The sequence below is a fragment of the Arvicanthis niloticus genome, chromosome 20, assembly GCF_011762505.2.
Source record: "Arvicanthis niloticus isolate mArvNil1 chromosome 20, mArvNil1.pat.X, whole genome shotgun sequence".
NCBI lineage: Eukaryota > Metazoa > Chordata > Mammalia > Rodentia > Muridae > Arvicanthis > Arvicanthis niloticus.
The window spans coordinates 16,423,312-16,444,845 of record NC_047677.1 but is presented as its reverse complement, the minus strand read 5'-3'; the positions used below and the strand labels follow the sequence as shown (position 1 = coordinate 16,444,845).

General features: G+C 42.7%; 1 protein-coding gene across 1 annotated transcript; it reads left to right on the top strand.

The window, feature by feature from the left end:
- Nucleotides 1-2,909: 2,909 nt before the first annotated feature.
- Nucleotides 2,910-14,287, top strand: Cd164 (CD164 molecule). Its single transcript, XM_034524452.2, has 6 exons — nt 2,910-3,221; nt 5,636-5,725; nt 6,821-6,892; nt 7,449-7,490; nt 10,327-10,383; nt 11,953-14,287. The coding sequence occupies exons 1-6, from the start codon at nt 3,059-3,061 to the stop codon at nt 12,120-12,122; spliced, it is 594 nt and encodes a 197-aa protein (XP_034380343.1). The 5' UTR covers nt 2,910-3,058; the 3' UTR covers nt 12,123-14,287.
- The last annotated feature ends 7,247 nt before the right edge of the window (nt 14,288-21,534 follow it).

Below are 21,534 nucleotides of genomic sequence, written 5' to 3'. Positions count from 1 at the left end.
CATAGGTGGGGCTTAGGTTTCGAGGATTTGGGGGGAGAGGAGGACCAAGAGAAAAAAAAAAGGGTGCAGGAGAAGAGGAAGGAAAGGCCACTATGGGTTAGAGGTCAAGAGAGCATGGCCCTGGGGGCTGCCCAGTTGGAGCTAGGAGCAGCAAAGATGGAACACAGTAAATAGTAAGTAATAACTCAGGCTATCGATAAGAAAGTAGATTCTAACAGCATGGAGGGCGGGAGCTGCCCAGCTACTGTGCTGTTTAGGGCTTACTGTAAATATACAGGCTGTGAGTGTGTCTTTCATCTGGGAACTCAATAACCAAAGTGCGGAAGAAACCTTAGGCTAGGGTTTAGAGTAATTTCTACATCACGTATACAGTGGTTCTTATGACCACCATTTAAAAGTATACATACTGATACTTCCATGCTGGAGGTAGAGGCAAGAAGATCAGAAATTCAAGATTATCCTTTATACACAATAGTCTGAGACTAGACTACCTGAGATTCTATCTCAAACTAAAATTAAAAAATCAAATAAAATTAAAAATGGCATTTGTCCTCAACTATCAACAGTTAACAATTACTTGGTAATGAATGAATGGTTTAGTAACACCATGATCCCAGATTCTTCAATTTTTACATCTTACAAGTGTTTTAAGTTAAACATGTTTGTTTTGGACTGAAAAGCAAGTGAAGACATTTTTAATGATGCCTGGTACAGTAGATACCCAATAAAAACTCAGTGATGTCTCCTCATAAAACCAGTTCAGTAACAGTGTGTCATCATTGCAAAGGGCAGTGAGATTGTCATACTGTGGTGTTGCTAGTTTTTACTGATACCATAGGAACTTTTCAGTAAAACAAATGAACTAATTCAAAGGTTCCCTAACATTCGAACTGCTTTCTTCCCTACCTTCCCAAAATGGAATCACCACCTTTTACACACTGTAAACATGATACACATAATATCCGATATGTGACCCCAAGGAGGTCTAGCTCACTAGTTTTACCATCGGGAAGCACTGGAAATGTTGGGGGGGGTTGTTGGCACAAGGTAAGGGTAGGGTATTTTCTACCTTCTCCTATATAGAGGCCAGGTTGTCATTATACAACCTATAAAGACTAGACAGAAAGAGTCAGCTTGCCTACAGCTACAGTAATGTCAACGTTGAGAAATAAAACAGAATTCTGCACCTTTAAACTGAAAATAAAGCTATTTCTACAACAGTGAAAATGACTTTGGAACTAAATCTTGATCTAGTTCTGTAGATGTTGTTAAAATAAACTGAGCCAGCAGTTTGTTAGTCTTGAAACTGTCCCCTTATAAAGAATAAAGGAAATCTGATGACTATAGTTGGAGCACTCAAGTGACCAGCTGTTTAATCAATGGTCCCCACAGCAGAGTGTGTTCATCCTAGGGGACAAATGAGATCATCGATTTGGGAGCAGGAAGATGAGATGAAACATAATCTCTGCTCTTAAATCTCCCAACGTTAGAAGCTGAGTAGCGTCTTCTTTTAGCCTAGGTGTCATGTGAGGCGTCTGAGAGAACAGCAGCTTCTCTGACGCTCTCATGATGACTTTATTGACTGCACCCTAATGCTAAGTCCATTGATTTGATCAGTTACAACTCACCGGTTTATGTTTATTTTACGGAGTACATTCACAAAGGAACCACATTGAATTCATTACTAGCAGAAATAAGGGCTTTCAGTCTTTCACTAAAGTTGTAAAAAGCTTCTACAGTCATTTTTTAAAATGTGTACTACAGCGAAACAGACATCACTGAAACAGCTGATATCCTTGTTATTAGGGTAACTTATGCATAATTAAAATGACATTTAGATTGCAACGTAAAACACGGCAAACGCTCAAGACAGCATTACATAGCGTGCTGGGTTTAAACCCAGGGACTCAAGCAGGAGGGGCAATCGTTCTACCAAACGAGCTACATCCCTAGCGCTACATATTATTTTCAAGTCTTATTTTTAAAAACAAACAAAAAACCCACTTAATAGAAGCATGTCAAGCGTTGAGTATTTTGTGAGACCCAGCATTAGATGGCGCTCACGACTACGGAGAGCCAGAGTCCGCCAACAAGCACTGCAAATGCCGGTTCTGCCACCAGGCTATCCCAGTCTCAGGTCAGGTCACTTTCCCCAAGTCTCATACTTCCTCACTTGTGATGCGGGGGTGCGAAGCGACACGAAGGCTTTTCATCCCTGACCGTTTTTCTGACCACAGTGATCGACTGGGGTTGGGACAGATCGGCCGCTACTGCGGATCTCCGAGAGACTCGGAAGAAGCAGGTTAGTCAAGGGCACCGGTGGCGGTTACGACAGGGAAGCGTCGCGTCGTGGCGGACAGATCACTTTCCGTCCCATCCACCCACAGCCACCCGCACTGATCGGGTGGCCCGGCAGAAACTCTTTGATCACGTGGTTCCGTCATTACCCTGAGTTCCCGAACTCTCAAAAAAAAAAAAAATTACACTTAAAAATACATCAAACTTCAAGGAAGAAAAGGCGGCTCCTGCAGAGCCTAAGCGAGCGAGCGCAGCCAGCACAACACATGCTCAGTGATCTCAGAGCCTCCGGGCTAAAACGAACCCCGCAGCGCGCTACCGAGAGGACCACGTGACACCCCGCGGCCCGCCTCCCCGGGGGCGCAGATGGACGCCCCTCGTACGTCACGTGGGCAGTTTCATCCTTGCCATGGGGGGGGAGGGGAACTTCCGTGGTGCAGATGTGAGGAAAGCTCCATTGTGTCGCGCGTGGTCCTCTCAGGACAAGAAAGACCGCTTGCGGCGCACGGACTGCTGCCCCAGAGGCGCAAGGTGGCGGCGGTCCCCTCGGCCACTTCTCCCCGTCCTGCCGGCTTCCTAGTGGTCTCGTCCGCCCCGCCCCCGCCCGCCCCGCCCCGCCCCGCCCCCGCCGGGCTGCTCACGTGACCGCCGCGCGCTCCCGCGGGGCGGGCTTCTCGGGGGCGGCGCCGTAGAGACGCAGTGCTAGACGGAGCCTGGCTCGCCGCAGCTTTTCTCCTGGACGCCTTGGGCTGAGGACACGATGTCGGGCGCCTACCGCCGACTGCTCTGGGCCGCCACCTGCCTCGCCGCGCTCTGCGTGTCGGCCGCGCAGGATACCAGCAGCATAGGTCCCAACGTGACGGACACGCCGACCACGACCAGCAAAGGGGTCCCGACGACGCTCACGCCCACCAAGCCGCCAGGTGGGCGCCCGCCACCACGGGCCGAGCCGGTGGGGACCCGCGCAACATGGCCGCCCGGCCGGAGTGCGGCGGCCCGACGGGTGGGGAGCTAGGCCGCGGGGCTGCTCCCGCTCCCCGAGCGTTGCCCGCAGAGGCGCCGTCCCCCGAGCGCCTGGGAACTCCGCGCCGCAGCTCGGGACGGCGACGTGGCTTGCTTCCGCGGTGGCAGTTAGGAGAAGCTGGGCGAGGCGACGCACCCCGCAGTTGGCGGGGAGCGCAAACTTTGGGCTCCCGGGACAGGCTCTTGTCCTCCCCTCGAGGCTTCTCCGGAGGTTTAAAGTGAAGGGGACGGGGATGGGGGGGACTTAAGATGAATCGGTTGTCCCTTTCCCCCTCCCACCAGCGAGGCTCTGAGGAATTGAGCCTCCTGTAACTTCACGTTGACTTGGCAGAGCGGTGTTGGCTGTATCTGAGATTTGAGTGGTAAGGGAAGGACGGGGCCAGTGGCGGATGATGACAAGTGAAACCCAGGGGCATGTAAAAGATCTGGTCTCCCCGGGGGCCGGTGTTTTGAGGGCTGTGGCGTTAGATTGAAATCCAGTCTCTCCGTTTTTCTGAAATCCGATCAAGCAACACGCCTATTGTTCAACTCTAGGGTTCGTTAAGGCTTGTCGTGTAAGGCATAGGCCGTGACAACGCAAATGAGACGGAAGACAAAGTTCAAGTAATGAGGTGAAAACACGACGTGTTTTAAATTGGTTATCGCACTGAATCTGGTAACTGCGCTTCTCAGCCTGAAGATTGACTTTAGTTTGTCTAGTGCCTTTTCTAGTTTTAGCGTTTTATGTGAATAAAACTGTACGTAATACCCGATTTTTTTGTTAGCCTCAGAAGGATGCTAGAGTAACATATATCTTTAAATGAATAAATTACAGAACAATTCTGGGAATTTCTATCACGGATAAGATGATAAAGCAAAATATTTTTTGACTCCTACATACTTGACAATTTCCTCCCAGACTTGTAATGTGTGAGTTCTTAATATTGTTTTAAGAGAAGCCTGGAAATACCAAGTTAATTGCCTCTGTATAATTGAAATCCCCACGGAGGAGATAACTTGTGTTTTCTGGAAATTATGGGATAAGCCGCAGAGTGCAGTAACATTCTGAAGGCTACACCCATTATCAAGCGAACACTACTGTGAATAGCGGGTCTTAAGAATTACTTTGTGAATGCCTCTTCGTGTCCTGTTTTCAGTAAATACATGTTGGGATGCAGGGCTCCTGCAGAACTGTTTGTTCAGGCAAGATGAAAGCAAAGGAGAATGTTGCAGGCGGCTAGTTTCTAGAAAAGAAAGGAAGTTAGCCTCATTCTGTAAGTCCATGCTTTTGTCCAGACATAGAATTGGCCGGCTAAATTCTTATTTCTGGATTGTTTGGTTTGTTTCTCAACTTTCCTAATGCTGCCACCCCTTAATACAGTTCCTCATGTTGTGGCAGCTCCAACCATTTTATTTTGTTGCTACTTCATAACTGTAGTTGTGTTACTTGTTTTAAATCGTATTGTAAATATCTGATAGCAGATGGTCGGGTGGGGGGGCTGTGTAACTCCGTTTCACCCACCCACACCCCCAGAGGGGTCAGGACTCACAGGTTTAGATTTCTATCAGGCCACAGGTATGAAAGTGGCCCCTTTAGAGGCATTTCCTGGTTGTGGAGAAAATCGTGAAAATCGAGTCACTGATGAAGACAAAAATCTCTGAGGAATTAGCTTATTTCTGTTAGAGTTGAATTTTTCTAAACTTGCATTCAAAAACTTCTTTCTCTGGTGTTTGGGGGCAGTGGCTTCTCTGTGTTGGTGTTACAGTGTTTACTGTTTTGCCTTGGGAATCCGTGAATTGTCTGACAATCACTTCCCAGTACTGTCTGCCCGCTACCCTGTTTTCCTTAACTTTTTAGAGGTTCGTAGTTGATGATTAGAACTTTTCCTTTGTTTTGCTTCTGAGGCAGAATCTTACCATGTAGCTCTGGCTGCTGTGGAGTTCACTCTGTAGGCTGGTCTGGAACTCATAGTCTTCTGCCACTCGCTCTGAAGTGCTGGGATTAAAGGTGTGCTACACTATCCCAGGCTTCAATCATCATCTCAATGTTCATGTGTCTGTATGTGTATGTGAACACACTTCTGCCACAGCATGCAAGTGGAGGGCAGAAGACAACACTGGTTCTCTCCTTCCACCATGTGGGGCCAGGGGACTGAACTCAGGTCCTCAACATTAATTTGATGTCCCATGCTTGAAATTTCTTAATCAGTTTATAAAGGTTGACCATTTCAAGGGATTATTAATTATTAAAACTGTATCTAATGCTCACTGTTGAAAATAGATGTAGAGCAAACTAATGAAATGTCAATTCATTGATTTCATAATTTCCCCCCAGAAACCTGTGGGAGCTTCAACAGCTGTGTTTCCTGTACTAATGCCATCAGTACTAATAATTTGACCTGTTTTTGGATAGAGTGCCATGAAGGTAAGAAGCTGGTCACAGGCTCTACTTTATATTCTTGAATATTTGGAAATTTTGTAGAATAGTTAAGGTAGTGTGAAGTATTCATCTTCTAAATTCAGTACTTCTGTAGTTTCTTAACATTTTCCTTGGAAATCTCCCTCCTCCCTTTTGATTTCATAAACTTGACTGTTGAGATTTAGTAACTTTTAAAGGAAGGATTAAAGTTTCTTTGGAAGTGGAGTCATTTGTTTTGGGAGGTAAACTGTGGAGAGACCTTGTGGAGAGCTGTTGAATGCTTAGCTGTGAAGGAGCAATAAGAAGGGAGCGTTGCTTTCTGTGCTTTTGTGAAGTAAAGTTCATTAATTTAGCAATATTTAAAGGCTGTGAGCCAGATGGAAGTCTGTTGAAATATAAGATTTCTCTTAGAATTATAACATAGATTACTCTGTTTCCCTTAAGGTAAAGTACTTGCAGCTTTCTCTATCTGCAAAACAGTCTATTAAAGATTTGTTAGGATTTATTTTGGCATCCCTGGAAGTACAGAAACCATAGTTTTGTTTTTTCAATAAAAACAGAGTCCCGTGTTAGGTTCCTTTACTCAGTGAGTATTAGAAGTAGCACAGAGTTCAGAATGCTTATTAGACTATTAGCTGGGAGTTACTGGCTTTTTGTGGTAGAAGTATGTTGAGCTGTGCGATGGAACTTCAGGGTATGCTCTCTCCCTGCCCATGTGCAGTATGAATGAATCTGGGAAATGCAGAGCATAGGCCCTACTGCGTCTGTTGAAACAACTCGACCACATCCCCTTGTAGATTCTGGCTGGTTAATCTGTTCAGTATACTCAAGCGACGTTCAATTTGTCTCTAAGACAGTGGGAAAGGAACAGCAGTTTTTATTGTTTTTTAGAAAAACAAAAGCCCCGCTCTGCGCTACAACTGGTTTTAGTCTGAGACCTTGAGATCCTTGTGATCCCTTCCAGAGTGCTAGGGTCATAGGTCATTGGAGCGTACCAGCCGTGTTGGGCTTGTTTGTTTGCTCTTAGCATATTCTAGAGCATAGAAGCAAAGCCACAGGTGTAGTGTAAGTGAGTAATTGCTCTTTGTCCCTTTTTCATAGCAAATCAGACCTATTGTTCAAGTGAATCAGTAATGAATTGTACCCAGAAGAACAACACTCACGACTGTTCTGGTAAGTTTTCACTTGAGCTGCTTGTGAAAATGATTGCACGGGGTGAGTAAGGTTAGCACTGCCCTCGATGTTAACACTTAGACACCAGTAGCCTGATCCTGATGATAAAGAGGATGACAGTTAAAATCCTGGTTTCATGATTCAGCTGTAAGTCTTTTCATTTCCTGCTTTGTTTTGTTGACTGATGTTAGGTTCCTCCCTTTTAAGTGTTAGAGCAAAGTAAACTTGTGTCTTCTGTACTTGAGGAACTCTGACTTTTAGTCTTCACCCTGAAAAAGCCTAATTGAAACAACTGGTCCTTCCCTCATCTCCGCCTCGTGTTGTTCATTCTGGCCTTGAATCATCTATGTAACTGTGAACTTGTGTCTTAAGGGGAAGTGAGATGCCACAAAAACTGATGGTTTCGTTTCTTAGGAAGGAAACTGATGCTGGGTATGGGCAACTGGCTCATCCAAGAATGATGTCTAGGTTGTAAAACTAAACAGGTCATATTCTCAGAGTGGGAACTGTTATTACAGCTTACTTTACACGACTTTCTGTGGCTTTTCTTTTTTAGCAGTAACTCCTTCTACCACTCCAGTGCCAACCAATTCTACAGGTAATACAAGATGATTTTTTTTTCTTCCTTGTTCATTGTGGAGTTTTAAAGACCTACTAGCTAAGAGATGTTAGTATAGTTTTAAAGATTAGCAAGGGTTTATTTACCCACCGACCACAATAGCAGTGTGAATGCATATCCTTTGTGACAGTGCATATAACTCTGAATATTTTTTTTAGTGACTCTCAACAAGTTTACTTAGTTTGTATGTTGAGCCTTTGAACTACCTTGTGTGGGTGTTTTGTATCACAGTTCTCATTATTAAACAGTATGCCAGAATGTTTTTAGAAATTAATTATTTTATTTTGAGTCTTTTTATGTGCATAACTGAGCATGTGTACTTTCTATGAGAATGGATAATAGGTGTGTTTGTGTTGTTTTTTTTTCTTTTTATTGTAAGATGATGCTATACTTTCTCCTTATACTCATGATTGTACAGTTAGTTTGTCTCACTGATACCTTGAAAGTCTTAACGGGGCAGTAGTAAACCGTTTATTCCAGGACAAGAACTAGCCCAGATGATGAACGGCTATGGGGACAGAAATTAGCCAGTATTTGTTGCTATCAGCTAGATGAATAAAGTCAGTGAACACTGTGCACTGGAAATTTGTAGGTTGGTATGTATTGAGTGGGGCAGAAATGGCAGCCTGTGGGAAACACAGGAAAATATGGGGACACCTTGACAGATGAAGCAGGGTGGTTCACACTTATGGAGATGTAAGGGTACAGTGACATAAATGTTAAGCATCTTATACTAGGTGACAGAGTTTGGTATACTTGATAGTCAAAAGGAAAACTGAGAAGCTCCTCTGTATGCCTTGCTCAAGAGACTTAGACGGTATCTAAACTTGTCACATGACCAGACTTCTGTGTTAATAAAATGTATTCTTATGGCTTGTGCAGAGTAAAAGACCAAAGTGGGCTTGAAGTCAGCTATAGTAGAAATGTATATGCTACAGAAACATGCATATACTGCCTAACATAGCTTAGTGGACTGTTTGTGAAGAATTCACTTTCACCTAACTAACTTCAAGAGTGGATGGTGAAAACCAAGTATCAAGTCTATAGGATTTTCCCCCATAACATCACATAAAACTAAGATTGAAAAGAAGTTGATAAGATATTTAATTTTTAAAGTTAAACCACAAAAGGAAATAAAAGTGTTAGAATTTCTAAGGTTACACCTTCTTTTTTTGTTTTGTTTTGTTTTGTTTTTTTGTTTTTTCGAGACAGGGTTTCTCTGTGTAGTCCTGGCTGTCCTGGAACTCACTCTGTAGACCAGGCTGGCCTCGAACTCAGAAATCCGCCTGCCTCTGCCTCCCCTCCTGAGTGCTGGGATTAAAGGTGTGCGCCACCACCGCCCGGCAAGGTCACATCTTCTAATGTAACAAACAATTGTGTCATTACTTCCTCTAGGAGGCATGTGGTCCTTGGGGTTCAGGGTGTGTGTGTGTGTGTGTGTGTGTGTGTGTGTGTGTGTGTGTACAACTTGCTTAGTCCATTTAGTGTTTTTTGTATGTATATGATTTCAGGACTGGCCAGTTAGTGTTGGATAACCAATTTGTGGGGGAGGGGTCATCAAGGGCTCAGTCCTGGGGAAAAGAGAGATGAGGTAGGCCATAAGAGGACAGCTTTGGTGTCAGTTTTCTCCTTCCTTTACCTAGGTTCTGGAGATTTAAACTTGTCAGCGGGTTTGCACAGCAGGTGTTGTTGGTGGCTATCGTATCTCACTAGTCTTTGTATCAGTCAGTAAACGTTTACCATAGTCTAATGAGAATAAGACTATCTTAGCCTACTAGGATCCTGTTAACTTTGGAGTGCCAGCAATGCCTTTTGGAGAGTTCCACATACTCTAGTGACATTTGTCTTAAAGCCTAATGTTGGCATATAGTTACTGTTGAAGAACAGAACTTCCTTTTATGTTAGAACTTGGGGGCTGGCAAGATGGCTCAGAAAATAAAAGCATTTGCCACCAAGTCTGATGACCTGAGTTTAACCTCTGAGACCCACATGACAGAAGGAACAAACCAGCTACAAGGTGACTTCCACACTTGTACTGTGCCATCTGTGCACTCATCCATAGATTCACAGACACAATCAACTGCAATTTTTAAAGTTTTGTTTGCTTTTTGAAACAGTGTCTCACTGTATAGCCCTGGATGGCCTGGAACTTGATGTGTGCTGAGTTTAAAGGCATACACCACAACACCTGGCAAATGTTAATTTGTATCAACTTAATTTTTTTTCTAAAACTGACATAAGAATTTTTGAGTCTACATTCAGTAGTGGATGTTCATAATCAAGTGCTTCATTTTCAGAGGTCATTTTCTGTTTGTTTGGTACTTTTGCCTCATACAGAGTGGGAGAGTATATCCAAATTGGGCTAGCCTTGGGTGCTAATGCTAATCGGTAAGGTTTCCTTGGAATCCAACTGTGCCTGCTTATTTCCTTGTCCTTGACTGATTGTGCATTACAAAGTGTAATCTCCTCCTCTGCCCCTTAACAAAGCTCGGCACCTGCAGCCTACTCAGTTGTGTACTTCAGCTGTATACACTAGCATCATTTGTCAGAAACGAGTGGAACCTGTAACTCTCTTTTCTAAATATACTTGTTCCTTTGTCTTTGTATGTGTGTCTTACATATATATACATGTATCTATCTATATAGATGTAGATCTTATGATAAAAACAAGTTTATGCTGGCTTAATGTGTAAGGGCTTATATTGGATCATTAACTAAATTTGGCTTCTGTTTTCTAAAAAATTAAAAGCTACCTGTAGGATAATTGTGAGGTTAGAAATTTAAGGTTCTTAAATACATTTTGTTTTCATTCCAGCTAAACCCACAACTCGACCTTCCTCTCCTACACCTACTCCCTCAGTTGTCACATCAGGTAATTGGGGCTTTATAAACTACCAGTTATGTACTGTGTTCTTTGTGCTGTTGCCGGGGTCCAGTTCGACTCTTAGATACTCTGGACTGAAGCAGTTTCTAACATAGAACACCAAGGCGGTGGTTGGCTCTTGACGTTTACTTGAGTCCTTTTCTGTTATGTGTGGTCACTTGTGGCCTGGCCCTTTAGACTCAGTAAGAGTGTTTTCTTTAAAACCCTTCTGTACTCAGATGCTAAAACTGATTTGTGACTACCAGTAATTCAGAAGGAGTGGTACCATTAACAGTTTTAGTGAAAGGAAAACTGTTGTTTTTAATTAGACCAATCTGAAAAGCCAAGATTTGTACTTCCTCCTTTTTCAAGTTGTTCATTTTCTTAGACTTGCTTGGATCCAAGGGCTCTTGTAACCTAAGTTTGTTGTGGCTTCCTGCTTGTGCTGCTTCGCAGTGTCAGAGAAGCCACTGTGTTCTCACACAAACACCCAAAAGAGACAAATTACTTGCAGTGAATATTTTAAAATATTTTTATTATTTATGTACATGTGTGTATGTCTGTATATGTGCATGTGTCTGAGGTTAGGGACATCCCCTGGAGCTGGAATTACAAGCAGTTATAAGCAGCCTGATGTGGGTGCTGGGAGTTGAGCTTGGGTCCTCTGCAAGGACAATATGTGCCCTTACCAACTAAGCCATCTGGCCACTCCAAATATTGTCCTTGTTTGAAGTTTTTAGTGCCTAGAACTTGCTTCTGTGCTGGCTCAGCACCACTCCTGGCTAATGTTAAAGTTGGTCAGCTTACAAAAGCCTCCGGAGCCCGCAGTTGCCGCTCTACTCAAGAATGCATTAGGATCTGGTTCAACAGTGACCTGGACTTTATTTAGAGGGTGTGTACAGTCATAGCCTTTTTGTTTTCTATTGAAACATTTTACTTCCTTAATAACTTTAGTTTTCATGTTCTTTTTTCTTCTGACTTGGTAATACTGTTCCATAAAACAGAATTAAACTGTTACTACTTTTAGATCCTTATGAGTTTGTGGAAATTCTACTTTTCAGATTTGTTCCCCTTATGGCTATATAATGCTTTCTCATGCTGCAAAATAAATTAGCAGAGTGTTGAATATATTTACAACTATGTGTTATTTTGTTTGTTGAAATTATAGATTATTACTTTTGTTAACTTGAAAAATAGCGACTCAGTTTCTATATGCCTTATCTAGCTATAGCTAGTAAGGCCAAAAAGTTTTAACAAACATTTATTTTAACAATAACCAAAATATATTCACAGAATTATTACATGTTTTTTAGCAGTACTTGATGAATGTCCAAGAAGACAGTGCATATGCCATAAAAGCTCTTACCTATTTGAAACTTGCTAGCAGATTACCCACAGCGCATCCTGGGCAGACTGAGGAAGAGCATTTTGGCTTAAGTGGAGATAAATTCTAGTCATAAAGACATGACTCAGGAAGACCTGCATAGAATTGAACTCAGGGCACAGTCGATGCCTGGGTGGGTCTGGAAATGATCAATACCATGACACTTACTTAAGATTCTTTGTTTATCATCATAGCAGGTACAGCAAATACCACTCTGACTCCAACCTCACAGCCTGAGCGGAAGTCTACCTTTGATGCAGCCAGCTTCATTGGAGGAATCGTCCTTGTCTTGGGTGTGCAGGCTGTAATATTCTTTCTCTATAAATTCTGCAAATCTAAAGAACGAAATTACCATACTCTGTAAACAGACCCATTAAATTAATGTGGACTGCCAGTTAACTTGTGTAACTCACTGAAACCAAAATATTCAAGAAGTCCCACATGGAAGACGCTGTTCCAGGATCTTTACATTTCCAAAGGATGCATACAGGATATTTTGGAGCATCATCCTTGAAGAAAAGTCAGTTAAACTAGTTTGCTCAACAGGAACATTTAAAATATTCTGCATGAATCCGTGTGGCTGTCGTCTTTTGTTTAAAATGGCTGCTGCTGAGGGACTGTGTTCTTTCCTCTGACATGCCAAATGTAACTTCCTGTGAGTTATGGAAAGTGCTGTCCTGTGCAGGCAGCTTCTGACTGCAGTTTAAATATACCCCCTAGAATCCTAAAGTCTGTTACTTTCATCCTGACTCCAGAGTAACTTAGTGGCCAGACTTGAGAAGAGTGCCAAATGACCACCCGTCAGGCAGATTGAGGGCCATCACTTTAAACATAGATTAAATTTATTTAGTACTAAACTATCCCTAGAGTAAAATTTTGTGCTTGATAAGTTGTATTTTATATATTAGAAATAAGATGCCACATGGCTTTCCAGATTTAGAATAAAGAAAGGATATGCAACAGGTCTTGTTCACACTCATAAAGTGTACCGTATTAAGAAATCAGAACAGTGCCTTAAGACAGACCAAGACGGTGGCAGAACGGAAAATGTGTTGACACTGTGGAAGGCAAAACTTGGTCTGAGAATGTAACTGTCGGTGTGAGCAGCAGAAACCTGCTGCTGGATGACAGACTGTTAATACCTAATTAAAACATTGGTTTTTCCAGAGCTGAGAAACAGAAGCTAAAGAATAATAAAGCTGAAAGGCTTCCTTATATCAAACCATGTAACGTTTTTCTTAGGGCTGTTGAATGGACATAAAGTCGATTTCTCTTTCTCTCTATACACAGAGTATCCAAATATTATTCCTTAAGGATTCCTATCAGGTTCTCCTGAAAAGTAGCTTTTACATGAGGCAAGAGGGAAGTAGCTGTAGATAGAGTCATTTTCTAGTTCTTTAAATGAGACAATCACTTGGTTTTCTAATAGATGTGGCCTGTGTAACTTAAAGACCCTGAGGGTTTGAAAGAGATTGCTCTACATTTCCAATGATGCCCTGCCTGCTTTCTCTGGCCTTCTTTTCTCCCTCCTTGGTCTCAGTTCCCGTGTGCTATAATCATGCATACTTTCACTTCAGTAGCTTCTCAGTTTTGGAATTCTCCCTTGCCTCTGACACACTGCACTAGTCTAGAGGCTGGAATTGGAAGTAGGCTTTTGATTTCCTACGTCATTTAAGTTTTTTGCTTTTGTTTCTTTAGAGTAACAGGTTAGTGCTTGGTTCCCAGGGTTTAGCGTACAAACGGCAGATGGATGTGGGTTGGGTTGTAAAGTGAAACTAAGGGAGTTTCTATTTCTTTTGTCACTTGCTGGTACAGCTAAAGTTGTTTTACTTGCACATTTGTACATGTATCTAGTGTTTTCAAGTGCCTTACTTGTTTAAACTCTGGCTTCAAAGGTGTGGGGGGAAAGATGGGTTTACCTCACAGTTATGTTTCCATTGTAATTTCTAGGTTCCTCACAAAAATCTATCTCAGTGCTGTGGCTGTTAGTTTTAAGAGAGTGCTAAAGTTCTTTTGAAAGTACACAGAATTTCCATTCCTTACAAAGGTGGCAAAATTGGTTTAATTGTCATTTACCTCCATGTGACTCCTTGCCCCATATAAATGTCAGCATATGTAGCAAGTTTTATGAGACTGTAACTTCATTTGAAGCTCCTGTCATTTTGAGCACTGCTCTAACCTTGTAGGAAGTTAGTGACACTTTGCAAGTCTCTACATAAGCTCTTGCCACAGAATTCACAGCTACCCTGACTCTTTTCCATCTTTGTTTAGCAAGGTAGTATTTTGAGCCATTAATGATTTTGGGTTTTTTAATCCAGAAGGTACATAGAACCCTTTTCAGAGTTTTCATCTGACCTGTCCTGAGGATCCAGTCCTGTCAGATACCTTGTTTACCTTTGCTGTACTTGCTGCACATCAGACACTGCTGTACTTAGAAGTTTCTATTTGAGTTCATAAAAAACTACAAAACTAATATGTATGTGTACCAAACTGATTTAAAATAAATGTTTATTAGTCTCTTGATCAAAAGTGTCCTATTTTGATTATGAAATTAACATTGTATTTGCCTTACCTGTCTGTTTGAGGCTGGGCCGTCTCCTGTCTGTTGCTCCTGTAGGCTGCTGTGTAGATGGGGACTGGTGGCTGTGAATTAGTCCGTGGAGAACAACCATAGGAATATTGAGAGCTGGGCTGATGAAGGGACACGCGTCCAGCTCATGTCATCCGAGAGAGAGGGAGGGAGTGTGTGTGTGTGTATGTGTGTGTCTGTGTCATAGGACTACTTTTGTGAAGCCTGTGGTTCTTTCAACTTTGTGGGTCCCAAGGACTGAACACGGGTTGTAGGACAAGTACCTTTTTCCACTGAGCCATCTTGCCAGCCACATCCTACCCTTTAGTTGAGAGTACATATGCAGTTAAACTTTGCTTCTGTTTAGAGTGTTGAGCCATGTGCTGCCATATGAAGAAGTCTGATCCTGTTGGATACTGTGCTGAAACATCTATATTTGATTACTTGAGTTACACTAAAGTTATTCACTGCTCCCCTGCAAGTCTAGATGTAAGGTTAGAGTCGGTGATTTGCCTTAGAATTGAGGCCTCTTGGTCCCTGTTAGCCTTATCATTTGGTAATTACATAGCTTTATAGCAATAAAACATTGACACAGATTATTGAGTGAATAGTAGAGGGTGGAATAGGGTTTGTTCTCCCCATCCCCCTTACTTGCTGTAGATAGACACCCCTTGGGTACTTGAAGGGTGTGTGTTAGCACTTTTTAATTCAATAGTGTTTAGGCTGTTGTTAGTGTATCTGTTGGTAAATCCAGCCTGTGTATATTTTGCCTCCTGACCTCATTTGTATTTTTTTCAATGCAAAAACCATTGCATTCATAGTACATCATTGATAGTAAAGCACTTTTTTTTTTTAAAGAATCTTGAATATGATTTTAAATATGGAATCTAAGGTCCCTATTTTTTTTTCCATACGTATCTGTAAACTTTGATACATTGTATCTATTGTGTTCTATAACAAATCTGTTGTTATCTCTTGTTCTATACATGTTTTCACTATTGGGGGCTGTATTGAAGTCTTCTTTGTTTTTGGGTTTTTAGATCTGTTAAGGTGGTATATCTCTGGCTTTCATATTTGAAAGATTTCCAACTTTTCGTGGTAGGTCCACACCCTCTGCCTTGATGGAGGTTATAGTTTTATAGAGGTTGCTAGAAATTGATCTACAGTCCCATTGTGTTTTTATTAAACTAATTAAAATTCTCCCCCCCCCCCCCAATAGTGTTTTCTGGTATGTCTGTAGTTGATGTAAAATGTTGGTGCCTTTCTCTACATAGTTGTTTTTGTGGTTGTATGTGTATGCTTGTGTTTAGTTAGAGTAGTAATTTTTAATGTCTACATAGCATTGCTATGTCGACATTTAGCATTTACTTTTCATTGAGTTTTTTACCCACACTATAAGTGGTAGTTTCTGGTTTTGATGCATGCTTGGTAAATTTTTATTGAATGCTAGATAGATACAAGTTGGGGAGGTCCAGGATGTTCATGTATTCCTGTTGTTGTCATTGTTTTTTTTCAAGCATGTTAAGTGTCGATTTGGTCTGCTGTCATGGGAACTTAATCAGCTTCCCGTGTCTCTTGATTGTCATCTCTGCCTCTTGAATTCTGCAAGTCCTCTGATTTCTGTCTGGGCTCCCCAGCAATTAAGGACAGGGATCTGGATCTTGTTTTACCTATTACCTAATATATTAAATGTTTATGCAGGTACTGCAGCTGTCATCTAAGGGAATAAGAGTTTATTCTGAAGCCATTTTGAGTGACCATGGTCCAGAAACTACAGATTTAGGTTACCCCAAATTCTATGATCCAACATGGAAGCAATTGGAGAAGTTGTACAGAATAAAGGAATTGATAATTGCCGGGCAGTGGCGGTGCATGCCTTTAATTCCAGCACTTGGGAGGCAGAGGCAGGCGGATTTCTGAGTTCGAGGCCAGCCTGGTCTACAGAGTGAGTTCCAGGACAGCCTGGGCTACACAGAGAAACCCTGTCTTGGAAAAAACAAACAAACAAACAAAAATTGATAATCACGGCAAGTGGGTATATTATTAGAGCAGTTACAGTGAGATGGGGAAGCTTTTGTATAGGACCAAGATGCTATTTGATCACGTTCTTCGTTTTTAGATACCAAATGGTTTTTACTAGTCTCAGGATGTTCCAACACAGCAAGGAATGGCTGTTACAGGGTGTAGAACTAGCTTGACATAGGTAGTCAGCCTCTAAGCCTGCAGCAGCCAGGCTCCACAGTACCCAGTCCTCTGCAGATGGAGCTGTCTTTTAGGAGTTTTATCCTTAGAAAAACACTTCATATGTTTTGTCTACTTTCTCTGAGTGAATGTAATCTTTCTTTTGCTAAAACACAAAAAAGAAAAGAGCTACAAGTCCTATCCTGCCACTTGGGAGGTAGAGGTGAGTCAGGAGTTCAAGACAGCCTCTCCAGTGACCTGAGCAGCCTCCACTATTTGAGATCCTGTCTCTTTAAATATATATATATTAAAGGCATATATATTAATTTTTTTATTACTGTGAACAAATAACTGGCAAAAGTAACTTAAAGGTTCTGGCTTACACCTCGGAATGGTAGGGAAGACTTGGCAGCAGGAACTGTTTAGTTATCAGTACTCCAGAAAGCAGAGAAGGAGTACTTGAACACATGAGGTTTTCTTCCTTTTTGGGGTAGTAGGAGGGTGGTGGCAATTTGACAAGATTTCACAGGATTTCACTTTGTAGCTCTCAAGTGGAACTCCAAGCTCTGTGCCTGCTTCTGCCTCTGGAGCGTGGAAATTCAATAGAGTGGCGTGCACCGCCATTCCTGCATCTTCCTCTTTTTTCCAAAGGACTTTTAAATGGGTCTTCTCTCCTAATCTTCTTGAAGCTTCCTTGTGAGACCATGTCCCCAGAGGTATGTCTTTTAGGTAATTCTAAAGTCCAATCTGCTTGTCACAAACTACTAAACATTAAACCATTACCTCCCACCCTTGACCCTCATGCTCATGGTCATCCCATAAAGCGAGTTCAGTCCAAGTACAATGTTCCATTGTCTTAACAGTATCAACATTTCTATATTATGAAGTCTGCCCTCAGACCCTAAGAAGTCTCGTTAACTATGAGCCAGTACAACCAAACCATGTTCCATGCTTCTAAGACACAGTGCACAGTAAATAAAAGGAGAAATGGAAGATTAGCAAGGATCATTAACTAAAGCAAAACAAATTCAGCGGGAGAAAAACTACAGCTTCGTTCTCAGTATCTGGAGCTTCTGACGACAGCGGGGCTTCAGTGGATTTGAGTAGCCCTGCCTCTCAGTTCTGTCAGCTGCAGTATGCGTAGCCTCTTTTGGCCCAGCTTTATACCTGTAGCCTCCCCTGGTGCATGTCTTGGTGTCTTCTGCTGTGAGACTTCCTGGGGAGATGCGAACAAAGGTCTACTCAGATGGTGTTGCTTACACCAAAGTTCAATTTGGAGAAGCAGTAGATTTGGGGGTTATTATGAGACTGTAGACTCAAAGGCAGCTGCATCAAGGAACAATCCACCTGCTTAGATGCTGACTCAAAAGCTGCCATTCCAGAGTTCTCTGCTGATTTGCAGAGAGTTGACAATTTGGAGAGCCTCCCTTCTCAACAGCCTACTGCTTACAACCGTGGTCAGGGTTAAGTGAGGTGTGAATTGTGTAAGTTTCAGGAACTCACTGAGACTTGTGAGTTATTTCCTGGTTCCTTAGGAGCTTCCCTGTAGTGAGTGGTTCCCTAATGCTGCAACCCTTTCATACAGTTCCTCATGTGGTGACATCCAACCATAAAATTTATAAATATAATTTTGCTACTGTTAGGAATCATAATGTAAATATCATATAGGCAGGATATCTGATACATGACTCCTGTGAAAGGGTCATTTGACTCCCAAAGGAGTTGCAACCTACAGGTTAAGAACTGCTGCTCTAAGATGAAACAGATCAAGTTGGAACTTCTTGTGTCTTAGGGAGATTCATTCTACCAATGGGATGTTTTAACTCAGAGGAAATGGCTATGTAATGTAGTCATGTCCTACTTAACTGTAACTGTCAACCTGACACAACCTAGTCACCTGAGTAGGGAGTCTCAATCGAGAGATTGTCTAAATTGGTATTGGAGGTCCCAGCCCACTGTGGGCAGCACCATTCCCTGGGCAGATGGTCCTGACTATATAAGAAAGCTAAGTAATCATGAACCTGTGAGCAAGCCAGAAGCAATATTCTTCCATGGTTCATGCCTTTGCTTTTCTTAAAAATGGAACATGACCTGGAAGTTGTAAATAAAATCCTTTCTCCCAAGTTGCTTTTGTTATTTTTATCTCAGTAACAGGAAAATAGAACAGGTCTCTGTTGCAACTTAAGCTTCTCCTTTAGAGTTTCACACAGTGGCTTCTCAGTCTCTTTGCTGGTCATCTGACCTTTACATACATTGTCTCCGTGGCTTCCTTGGACGTTGGGATGGGCCTTCATGACCATATAACTTGCATTTTGTTTGTCTGCAAAACCAGTGCTATGTGGACGGTGCTACTAAGTTCTGCTCTAGCTTGAGACCGAGACTGGTCTCTTTCTACCATAGCTCAAACCTCAGCCTAGGATGCCTTCCAGCAGGGATTCCTTCAACAGCATTCTCACATCAACCTCTCCTTTCAGATGACTTTGCATTTTCTCAGAGTAGAGTTCTCATGGAAGGGGGGGGGGGGGGGGGCGTGTCTTGCTTTCAGAGCTCCATTCCTGGTGTCCTAATTCAGAACATGAGATTTCTGTTTTGTGGCACTAATCTCTTAAGTAAATTATAGCTGCTTTCTTTGTCCCAAACTTGTCTGCGTTTTAAATTTGGTCATACACCTTTCCTTGACAAACTATATAATTTTTTTTTATATTCAGCTCATTCTCACTGGAGAAAGGGTAGAAGGCAGGAGTAGTTTGACAGCCTAGGTGTTAGGCTGTTTTGAAATTTTCACTGCTAAACAGCTTCTAGTGGTTTGAATGAAAGTGGCCCCTCATAGACTCCTACATTTGAATGTTTGGTTCCCAGTTCGTGAACTGTTTAGGAAGGATTGGGAGGTGTGGCCTTGTCAGAGGAAGTGGGCTTTGAGGTTTCAAAAGCCTACATTAGGCCCAGGCTGTTCCTCTCTTTGACTGTTGCTTGTGGATCAGATGTAAGGCCTCAGCTGCTGCTCCAGCACCATACCTGCCTGCTTGCCTGCTGCCATACTCCCACAAACATGATGGTCATGGACTCACCCTCTGAAACTGTAAGTAATATCTCAATTAAATGCTTACTTTTATAAGCTGCCTTGGTCATGGTGTCTCTTCACAGCAAACAGAACAAGAACTAAGATAACTTACTTCATTACCTTTTAGTTCAGCCTCATTCACTTCTTCAGGACATGGGCAGAATGCAGCCAGATTCTATGCCAAAATGGTGACATGAATGACTTCTAGCTCAGTTCCCAAGAGAGTCCATGTTACCCTCTGAAACCTCATGAGCCCAGGCATTACTGTGTTCATTCGTGTCTGCATTCTGGTCTTCCACACCGTAAGCTGTGCAGACAGCCTTCTGCAAGCACACAGCTCCAAACGGCAGCATTTCTCCCACAGATCAGCCAAGGCCTAGGAATTACAGATTTCTTAAAGCCACAGCCCCACTTTGGGTGCCTGTTCTCTGTGGCACAGCTGGGTTTAGCCACCTGTCCGTAAGCCAGTTGAACACACAATAATAGAAACATTTATTTATTGTGGCCACATGGGGAAAGGAAGCTACCTCCCCCAAAAGGCCATCTTTTTGGGTCTTGGCCTGAGGCTTGGGTTTAAGTAGTTGGCAAGAGTTATGCATAGCTAAGTAATCCCAATCAAGGTATGGTCCAGCCCATCTAACTTACCTGCATGTTTCTCTTGTCTCCATCTCCCATTTCATCTTAGGAGAACTAGAATTTGATGCCCACTAGTGCACCTGGCTTATGTGGGTTCTGGTGACTCAAACCCAGGTCTTCATGTTTCCATGGTAAACATTTTACTCACTGAGCCATCACCCCAGCTCTTTTAGGGGGGTGGGGTGGGCAGAGTCTCTCACTGGCCTGGAGTTTCCATGTCTTTAAGAATGGGGTCAGAGACTCCTCTTCACTAACACAGGTACATATTCTGGATAAGGACTGCCTCCTTTGCCACAACACACCTGCCAGCACCACACTCAGTTCATGTACTTGTGGTTTCTTCATTCATCATTGTGGTAGTTTGCATGAGAATGGCCCCAGGAGGCTCATAGATTTGAATGCTTGGTCTGTTGGCACTTTTTGAAGGGATGGAAGGTGTGGCCTTGTTGGAGGAAGTGTGTTACTAGGGATGGGCTTTGAGATTTCAGAAACCCATGCCAAAGCCAAGAGTCTCTCTCTTCCGCTGCCTGGGGATCTACATGTAGACCTCTCAGCTCCTCCAGAGCCATGTCGGCCTGCATGCTGCCACACCCCCTTTCATAGTGGCAATGGATTGAACCTCTGAAACTGTAAACCACACCCAATTAAAGAGTTAATTATAAGAGTTGCGGTGGTCACAGTGTCTCTTCATATCAATCATCACGACATTCCCATAGTATTGCTCTGTGTGTGTGTGTGTGTGTGTGTGTGTGTGTGTGTGTGTGTGTGTAATACATGTTTATCTATCTGTTTGTATGGAGGTTGATCTCAGATGTCTTTTTCAATTCTTCTTTAGCTTATTTTTGAGACAGGGTCTCTCACTGTACTCGGACCTTCACTGATTGGCTAGAGTGCTGATCAGTGAGTCCCTGGGACCTTCCTGTCTACTCCTCCCTCCAGGGACTGAGATCACTGGTAGGCACCATCACATGTTGCTTTTATGTGAGTACTAAGGATCTAAACGAGGTCCTGCTCTTGTACAGCAATAACTTTACCCCTGAGCCATTTCCCCAGCCCTACATTGTATTGCTGCTAAGCAAGGAATCAGTTTAGTAGCATAGGAAATACTGTGGTAATCTCAAATAAAGCCAACATGCCCTTTATCAGGAAGTAGCCAGCCTAATTGAAAGGTACAGTAGCTCCCTGTTGCGCGCACCTCTTTTGTGTCCCCTTCGCATGCGAAAAAGGACACGGAGGCAGTAATCGGGTAGTTACTACAAACGAGGCTTTACTTCTTGTATAAGCAGAAGCGGAAAGACCCCAAGCCTGGGAAAGGCACTGCTATATATA

What these genes read in the sequence shown, in the direction of transcription:
- Cd164 (XM_034524452.2), top strand. Translation starts at nt 3,059, where the DNA reads ATGTCGGGCGCCTACCGCCGACTGCTCTGGGCCGCCACCTGCCTCGCC. An exon ending in CACGCCCACCAAGCCGCCAG is followed by an intron (nt 3,222 to 5,635) that starts GTGGGCGCCCGC and finishes ATTTCCCCCCAG; the next exon opens with AAACCTGTGGGAGCTTCAAC. An exon ending in AGTGCCAACCAATTCTACAG is followed by an intron (nt 7,491 to 10,326) that starts GTAATACAAGAT and finishes TTTTCATTCCAG; the next exon opens with CTAAACCCACAACTCGACCT.